Raw genomic sequence first — 10,381 nt, forward strand, 5'->3', positions numbered from 1 at the left:
GTTGGATTGCCAGCCGAAGCCATTTTTTTCTAGGATTTTCTGGTGAATAAGTTGCATTTCTGCAGAACGAAGAATTATAACCATACACAAAATCTAATCATGAACCGATAAAACTGGTGGTGGAAATCCAGTTTTTTCAGTTGCATTTAAAGACACAGATTTCTACTCAGGAAGAAAATGGTATGTATAAGGGGACATTTAGTGGCATATGTGAATTAAAAGACAATCTTGTTTGTTTTCTATTTTGATCTCAGTATTTACATTGCTCAAAAATTGGAAACTTGACTTCATTGAAATAGGAAATTGAATTTGTCACTTTTGGTTAGTGTTCTTGTACTGCAGCTTTGTTGAGCAGTATCCAAATAAAGTTGTTTGTGTGAAGTGAAAATAAGGATTATTGTGAATTAGTTTATGGTGTGCAACCATTGAAATTGACAAGGAAGACCTGAGATATTTAATATGGAAATTACGTACCTTATTTAATATCTGTTTGATAACCTTTTGTTCTTATTTTCTCACAACTTTTGGTGAACTTTTCACCTTCCTTGAAAATACATCTGAATCCTAAGCCATATTAAAAAAAAAAAAGAAACACAAATGAAGTTTGTAAAAACTACCTATTTAGCTTTCTCACTTTTGACATGCTTTTTGTCCTTTTGAAAACGTTTTCTTTATTAAAAGAAGTTGGTGAATTACACATAGTGAAAGTAGTGTTTATAAGCTTAATCTAACTTTTCTTGACAAGGAAAAAATGTCATAATATACGAATTTGTGACATTTTGTTACTGTCGTCAATATCAAAATAATGACAATTTAATTTTATAAAAACTGTCATGATTGGCCGATCCTTGACAAGGAAAAATGTCCTAATATACGAATTCCTTACATTATTGTAACTGTCGTCAATATAAAAAAGATGATATTTATTTTTAAAAAAACTATCACGATTGACATATTCTTGAAATATAAAAAATGTCATAATGAACGAATTCGGGACATTTTTGTAACTGTCGTTAATATGCAAATGATAATAGTTATTTGTTGTCTAAAATAAAATATGATAGTTATTTGTTGTCATAAAATAGTAATTATTAACATTTATTTTCTGTTATGAAAAAAATTATTGTGACAGTATTTTCAAACTGTCATGGAAGGACTTTCCACAACAGGGGATACTACGACTGTAAATAACTATCACAGATTTTGTTCACGACAGAAAATAACTGTCGTAGTAGACCATTTTTGTTGTAGTGCTTTTTCATGAAGAATTCAGGAACTAAAAAGGACGAGAAGTAGGTTAAATTTCAGGATCAAAATTGAAAGTAAGCAAAAAGATGTGAGTTTGCTTTATCGTGTTTCGATCGAATTGTGTGTTAACCTATCAGGAATCTCATTTCAATTTCTTCAACTTAGTTGTAGAAGGTTCCAAAATGAAGAGTTTGATATAAAATACATAATTTTCTATTTAAGTATTGAAGAACTTATGACTAGTTGAATTTAACCTTCTAAAGTTGAAACTTACTGGAAAAGTATGGAATTAAAGACCACTAAGATTGATTTATGTTGGTTGTTTATGGTGTTAAGACTTTTAAGTTGAAGCTAAGCGTTCAAAAAGTATAATTTTAGCCTAAATTAAAATATGTAGGGTTTGATATAAATTAAAGATGAAAATGAGAATTTAAGCCTTTATAAAATAAATAGCTTAAATTATAGTAACGAAATTGGGGTAAGCGTATAATCCTCGCAGAACGAGTTCTGTTTTTTACTATGAATGGTTACTTTCAAACATTTGATACGAAAATTGTTTACTTTGGTTTTATCGATGAGGACGTTTGGTTTGTTTATTAAGAAAACTCTGTTTTAGCTTTAAATTGCTGGAAAAAGTATGAAACATAATTATAGATGTTGGTTTATGGTAATGGAATGTAAAGGTTGGTTTCCAAACCACAAAACCAATGTACTAAGGTGATTTTACTCGTAGGCTACGTAAATGTATTTTCGTAGTGTCACCTATGGTTGTCAGGAGGTTCTGGGGCTGAAAGAGGTCGTGACCGAAGATCCGAGAACCTGAGCCTAGGTGAGGATATGGAGGGAGAATTGAGATATGGCTTCGGGCCTATTATAACCCATGGTGGGTGTCTTTTTTACACAAAGGAGCGGGTTCATGTTGTTACTGTGGTAAGCTAATAATGCGTGGACTCCGTTTGGGCACGTGTTTCCTTGTGGTTATGGATCACATGTGAGCTATTCTGGGTCGTGTGTTTAGTATGCTATCGTGGTCGAATTAGATGGATGTTACTATTGTGGCGGGTACTAAATATGTGTGACCCAGTTGTGGCTGCATGATTCCTTGATCATGTGCGTGCTACTCTTGGCCGTATGTTTAGACGTCTTTCCATGATCGGATTGGCTACAGGTTGGTTGGTTGGTTGATTGGGGAAAATGTGATTATAATGTTTTATTTAATACATTATTTATCGATGCGTATTTACACATCTTATGAAGCATATTTTTACGTGTATTTGTATCAAATTACTTGCTACTCACTAAGCATTCGGCTTATTTTTTCAATATTTTCTCTCCCTTCCCAAGTAACAACCCAGGACCAAGCTTTGTTTCAGCTTAGTCGTTCTTGTAGATCTTCAATTTCTTTTTTTTTTTTTTTTGTTTGTGTGTATAGTTTAAACTTTTGTAATTCATCACTGGGTGGTTAGTCTCATCTAGAGAGACAATGTGGACTTGTGTTTTGGAAGATCCCTAATTAGTTTGAATACTTATGTATGTAATAAGTAGTTTGCACCTTATATTGTACTTGAAGTTTTGATTCGATGTGAATGTGTGTGGTGAGACACTAGTTGTATGTAGTATCTGAATTCCGTTTCAAATTTTATAGAAGTAGAAATTACTACATTTTCAGGTGTTGTTCCCTCATATTTTATGGGAGGTGTGTCAACATTATTATACTTTACTCTTGAAAAGGGTGTGTTATTAATCTTACGTTTTCAAAGCATGTTTTAACGAGTAGGCTGACACCAGCATCTTTTTAAAGAGGGAAGTTTTAGAACGGGGAGTGAAAGCTTGTTTCTAAATACACTATATATATGCATGGACATATAATATTTATAATAGTAAGTATTATTATTATTATTATTAGCTTATTATGCTCAATACTTCAAGGGAAGTGACAAGAAATGAATCAGACATCTAAAGTTGTGATCGAATTGGATGCAATAAAAGTTGCTTTATAGAGGAGGTAGGGGATTATCGTTATGATATCACTAAACATTACTTTGTGGATGGAACATAATAGAGGGGGAGGCGGTGGGATGACCATTGGGGGATTATCAACGATGTTCTATTTTAAAGGTGAATGTCATGTGGTGGAGGAGGGGGAATAACCATTTGAGGGCCGCCAACATCAGAATCAAAATGATGGTGTGGTGGAGGGAGTGGAATGATCATTTGCAGGCCACCTATGTCAGAATCAAGATGATGGTGTGGAGGAGGGGGTGGAATGACCATTTGAGGCCCGCCAACATCAGATTGTGGATGTTTGTGCGGAGGAGGTGGTGGAATGACCATTTGAGGGCCACCAACATCAGAATCAAGATGATGGTGTGGAGGAGGGGGTGGAATGACCATTTGAGGACCGCCAACATCAGATTGTGGTTGTTTGTGCGGAGGAGGTGGTGGGATGACCATTTGAGGGCCACCAACGTCCGAATTAAGATGATGGTGTGGTGGAGGGGGTGGAATGACCAATTGAGGGCCACCAATATCGGATTGTGGAAGCTTGTGCGGTGGAGGAGGAGGGATAACCATTTGAGGGCCGCCAACATCGGAATCAAGATGATGGTGTGGTGGAGGTGGTGGAATGACCATCTGTGGTCCACCAACGTCTGAATCAAAATGATGGTGTGGTGGAGGGAGTGGAATGATCATTTGCAGGCCACCTATGTCAGAATCAAGATGATGGTGTGGAGGAGGGGTGGGATGACCAGTTGAGGCCGCCAACATCAGATTGTGGATGTTTGTGCGGTGGAGGTGGTGGGATGACCATTTGAGGGCCACCAACATCGGAATCAAGATGATGGTGTGGCGGAGGGGTGGAATGACCATTTGAGGTCCGCCAACATCAGATTGTGGTCAACATGAAGCAACACTGTAAATACACAAACAAAGAATTAGAATACATGCATACGTGATATATGTATATGTATATATACAAACGGAAAATAATATTCTTGTATACGTACCACGACAATGTGACATTGTGGCTATGGATAAAAGCGATAGAAAAAGAAGATAAATTCTTTGTGTTTTCTCCATATTGGTCACTAGAAAATGGAGAATAGAAGATTAATCTTGTGGAAATGGATGGAGGAACGAAGGGTTTATATAAGATGGCTTTGTGGGCCAAAACAAGAATTATAGTTTAATCATAATCGGTACGCAACTCAATAAAATTGAAATTGATAAAGTTATACCCAAGCAGTTTTAGTGGTCCATTTTAATGCCTAAAACTCAACAATCTTAACTTTCATCTAAAAACATCCAATATCGTGCTTAAGAGAATTTAATTACTACTTAGAGAAATTAAATGAGAATAACAAAAAGAAGTTATCCGTGAAAAAAATAATTTCATATGCTCGTATTACCATAAATCTTCCAACAATAACCTTCTGTAAAAAAAAACACAAAATCTTAGTTAATGATGGTAGTTATAACAGTTTATGTCAATGGATATCAGTGCATTTTGAGAACTAAAAAATCCATCGTCCAATTCCTCCGCCTCTCCAATTTGTCCTAAAAACAATTTTAAAAGTAAAAAGTAAATTTTTGGGAACTTTTAATCAAAAAAAAAAAAAAAAAAGAAACAAAGGAAAAAGGAAAAAAGAAAGATTGTATGAATTAATTATTGATGGTTGTCTTAAAACCATCGAAACAAGCAATACTCTACAAAGAAGTAAATTTTATCGCTCGTAGGTCTATGGCTTGAATCTCTCATCTTCTATTGATATTGAAAAAATGAAATTTATTAACCAAATTACTATTAGGATATATTTTATCTAACTTAATTAGGTTGTTATATAATTTTAACTTGTGTTGTTGAATGAGAAGTTTTTTACTAATCGCAAATTGCCCCATCATTTCTTAGACTAGAAGATATAATGCTAAGAAAGTTAGCAAAAGAGGTAAAATTTATTTTACATTACATATATTTTGTTTTCTAATTACCTCAATTTGTTTTAGTTCAGCCTCAAGAGCTGCTTTCTTGTTGTTCTCCCATGACCCAATGCGTTCCATCCAGAAAAACACATATATAAAGCAAATAATAGCATCAAAGGGGTTAAATTCCATTGAGCTCCCTATTCAACTCTTCAGTATCAATCAGAATTTTAGAATTATTAACCCAAGGGCTGAGAAATATAAAATAAATTTGGAAACAAAAGAAAATTCCATTGAGCTCTTTAAGGAGGAAGCAAAAGATTGTATTCTTTTGAAATTAACTTTCTCAAAAGAAGCAACAATCTCTTCTCACAAACTAGTAACATAGATTCCCCACTGCAAATAGGAGAAAAGAACTAACATCAACAAAGTAGATAGAATTTTGGACAAAGAGTAACATAACATGAAGTTAGGAACATGCAGTAAACAAAATCTCATGAAGATTAAGCACATCAATACCCACAACTAGATCCTAAAAAAAATAAGAATCTGAAACTAGATCCTGAATAATAGCATATCTTATAATCCAATGAACACCAATAATTATCCTACTGTGCAAACATGGAAATTACTTATGTAGATTGGAACCCACAATTTTCAATTTGAAAATCTACTTCCTTGAACCAATGAAATCAATTAGTTCAAAGGAGTAACAAACTACAAACAAGTTAGCATTAATGAACCGTATCTACATTAAAATAATATAAATAAAAGACAAATTCACTCTCCCCTTTCTCTACTCCACCCCACTAAGTCTATATATTTGTAATTTACCCACTCACTCAAAACATACCAATACTGAGAAAAAACGTCACTAAAGGAAATACCTCAACAACATTCAAGGAACAAATCAAGTGAAAGAAAACCTTTTCCAATTCCTTGCCATAAATCTACTAAATAATGCAAATTAACTATAAAAAAATTCAGAAATCAATGAATAGGTAATGATATTTTTACGAAAATAATAAAGAATACTTGTTGTCATATAATCTTAAAAATTAATGATACGCACGGAAGAGGTATTGAATAACATAATTCAAGGCTTGTTGTGTGACTCAAACATCCTATATCGGGACAAACACAATCACACAACATCATTAGCATTTCAATACATTCATAAATAATATATATCGTTTATCTGTTTCTTTCCTTCATACAATCCTAAAGAGTTTACAACTCTTTTTTTAAATATCTCATTCGTTTTGATATACGCTCATCTTGAAAATCCCCTCTCCAAAAAAAAAAAAAAAAAGGACAGATTTCATTCTCCAATCTCTCCATCCATTTCCACACCCACCCTAATATTTAATATTTACAAAGAATCTTATTAAAAAAAAAACTTAGCATGTTTTTCCAAAATGCCACTTAAACTAGTGGCATCATTGATCATTAATCTATCGATTGAGAGTGACAGAAACATCGATAGAGAGCTCTAACAAGAGAATATTAACATCACCATGCTAACCTTTTGAGTGGCTAAGAAAAAATTGAGATGAAATTCTTCAAGACTTGAACTTCTCAATGTACTGTAACCCAACTTCGACTGAATCTACACGTAAACATTAAGTCATCAGAACTTGAATGTCATCAACACACAAAAAAAATTCATGCTTCTTGTATTCTACAAGATACTCTTATTACTTCATTGGTTGTCTTCAAACATTATCACTTTCAATAAAAACAACCAAAGTCCATAAACAGATTGTATGTTATTATTGGAAAACAAAATAATTGAAAACATAGGACCATTTTCAAACCATTAAGCAATCACTATAGGACCAACCATCAATAAAAACATATTTACAAATATGTAAAGTAGATCAGATACGTCCAAAACTAAAGGACTAAATGAGTTAACGTCCAGAAAAAAAAAATCCAGACATGCATATACACACCAAATGCTTACAAAATCAATATAACAATCTTCCAAAGTACCCTACCCAGAATAATAATCTCGTGACAAATAAGTGTCCTTAAGAGGACCAAATTGCACAAATAATCCTCGTAGGTCGTCTGACCTGCAAAATACATACCGATGAAGAAGTTGATCAACTTAATAGAGAACAAAACCAAACACAATCTCCTTTTTCCCTTTGTCTTCTCAACAAAATAAAACGTTTCTTAGAATTTTCCTAATTCAAACGAACGAAAATCAATTAAAAATCAACTAAATGCTTCATTGAGGCATTTCATCAAACACATTGTAATCAAACATATCGTAAGCAACCAAAATGCTTCATCACATAACCAACCATAAAGAAAAAATGTGATTCACATTAGAAAAATGATCGTAAACAACAATATTGAATATGATGAATATGATGGTAGACAAAACAAACACATATCTCCTATAAAATCAAAACTATGAGGGATGTTTTTCATAAAAAGAACCATCAATATATCACATTGACTCATTCGCATGGAATCCAACATATAGGAGATGGGTTATGAAGCCATTGGAGAGTAAATTGCATTCAACAAACAACCAAAGACAAAGTGGAATTGGAAATCAAAATTTCATCCATTTCGCAATTTGGGATTTAGGCAATGAGAATTCCCATCAAACATTAAAAAATTTGCCAACCTATTTTTTATCCAAAACTTCTCTAAAACCTTTAATTTAACACAATTCAAACCTAGGCATAATGAAATTTCAGATATTAAAACCTAATTTTCAGCAATTTGCAGTGAATTTCGAAAGGACAGAATTTTGTTTTGATACTTGCTGGAAATTCCCCAAAATGTAATTAACATTTGCTGGACAACACGATAAAATCCTTCAAAACCTGAATCTAATGTAAAAATAGGATGAAGTCGAAATGGAGCCACGGACGCGTGACGGGAAAAGAAAACCTGAGAGTGAGGGAGAAGACGCCGATGAGAGGTGGTAGCGGTGCGTTTGGCTGGTCAGCGCTCAGTCGCAGAAGCCACCGACGCTGGCAGTGGAGAGATTGAGAAAGATTGCAGTGAGGGGAGGGTTTTCGAAATTTAGGGGCTTTCCTTTACTTTCTTTCTTTCCATTCTTTTAACTTATATAAAACAAATAAATTTTATTTTATTATTACTATTTAATGCAGTTAAAAAATGTCATAGATTTATGACATTAAAAAACTGTCATAAATTTGGCCAATCCGAAAATTTCCATCTTTTCCCGCCAAAAATGGGCATTTTGACAATTTGTGACAGTTTTTTTGTTCTTCTTTTAATTTGGATTGTATACAAATGTCATAGAATGTCATTTTTCTTGTAGTGCAATTTGTGGGGTCTAATTGAATTTCTTTAACTTCAAATTTTGCTTCAATCCTTCTATTTTAGTATTTTTAGAATACTTAATTTTTGGCATTGGTGTTAATTTTGCTTTATTTTTGTCTTTACACTCTTAAATTAATTAACTTTTGGCATTTCGCTATAAAAATATACTCAAGACTCTTTCTTATTTTAAGTTTTTCCATTTTATTTTGATTTTTAATTACATGTTCTTTTGAAAATTGTTTGTTTATCTATTAATGTTGAGAATATCATAAAATGTTCTCTACATTTTTATTATTGAAATTTTGGGGGTTCTTTTTTTTTTTTTTTTTTTTTGCTATTTTCACTATTTTCACTTTGCGGGAGAACAAAAAGGTAGAAGTAAAACATTTTATGTTTATTTTATATTTTACTAAAAATACTTTTTAGCAAGAGTAATACGTAAATGTAAAAATACTTTTTAGCAAGTGTAATATGTAAACTCCACCATTTGCGTATGGAAGGTGTTTGTGAATATGCCTGAGAGATGTGGACTGTGGCTTTGTTTTATACAATTTGTTTTAAGCATATTTTGACTGTTGAACTGGAAATGGACTTTTAGAATCCAACCCATTTGCTTTAATTGCACAAATCTCTAGTGGAAGGATTTGGCTGCAACTCATGCAGTCTAAATAATGGTTTGTTATTATTGTTAGCCTATTGGTACAATTCTAGTGTAATTATTAGAAACTTCCTGCCTTGAGTTTGGTATTTACTCACTAACTTTTCATGGTTGAATTTTCAGATCTATTTGAACTATCAACCCGAATTTGGAACTTCAATGTTGGGGCTTTGGTGAAAGAAAATGCTTGAACCCAAATTTGAATTGAATTGTATATTTATTAATCTCTAAAAAGTTTGGTAGTGTGACCTACAACAGTTTGACAACGATTTTAAGGATTAAGAAAATGTTGGAGTTTGAAAGGAAGAAATCAAAATTTCCAAGAAACAAGCAAACATAGTAAAGAAGAAAATGGGAAATGGTGAAATGAACGTGTTGCACTAAGATCCAAGTTTTAACTGTTTCCATGTCTTTGCTGCCTTCTCATATTTCAAAGGGAGAGAGTTGGTTTCTTGTTTTTGTTATTATTTTTTTCCATATTGTTTTGTTTTATGTTGAGCAATTAAATTGAAATAGCATTCAAGTATGTTAATTGAAAAATATTGATCATTATTATTTAATTCTTGTTTTTTGTTTACTATGATTGTGGAGTTCTATTCTCTATTATTACGCAAGGACTACTCTGGTCAATTACTGTTCTATATCTTTGCTGAAGACATGATACTAGTAATGGTGGCTTGAACATTTGACATGAGAATGATTACAACACTGCCTCATGGAAAATCTTCACGTAAGTTCTTCTCTTCAATAGTTAAATATCTTATAAGACAATAAACATAAATTGCATATTTTCTGAGATAAGATGATAGATACATGTCAAATCTTTCCTTGGTTATTGAACCTTGGTTAATGAACACATGGATGAGTGGGTATGGCTGAGAGAGTCCAAGATATAATGAATACTTTAGTGAGTCATGTTGGATTGCCAGCCGAAGCCATTTTTTTCTAGGATTTTCTGGTGAATAAGTTGCATTTCTGCAGAACGAAGAATTATAACCATACACAAAATCTAATCATGAACCGATAAAACTGGTGGTGGAAATCTAGTTTTTTCAGTTGCATTTAAAGACACAGATTTCTACTCAGGAAGAAAATGGTATGTATAAGGGGACATTTAGTGGCATATGTGAATTAAAAGACAATCTTGTTTGTTTTCTATTTTGATCTCAGTATTTACATTGCTCAAAAATTGGAAACTTGACTTCATTGAAATAGGAAATTGAATTTGTCACTTTTGGTTAG

General features: G+C 32.8%; 1 protein-coding gene across 1 annotated transcript; it reads right to left on the bottom strand.

The window, feature by feature from the left end:
* Window positions 1-3,360: 3,360 nt before the first annotated feature.
* Window positions 3,361-4,119, bottom strand: LOC116402418 (carboxypeptidase Y-like). The gene has a single exon (XM_031881665.1). The coding sequence runs from the start codon at window positions 4,117-4,119 to the stop codon at window positions 3,361-3,363; it is 759 nt and encodes a 252-aa protein (XP_031737525.1).
* Between the last annotated feature and the right edge of the window lie 6,262 nt (window positions 4,120-10,381).

The sequence above is a fragment of the Cucumis sativus genome, chromosome 3, assembly GCF_000004075.3.
Source record: "Cucumis sativus cultivar 9930 chromosome 3, Cucumber_9930_V3, whole genome shotgun sequence".
Classification (NCBI taxonomy): domain Eukaryota; kingdom Viridiplantae; phylum Streptophyta; class Magnoliopsida; order Cucurbitales; family Cucurbitaceae; genus Cucumis; species Cucumis sativus.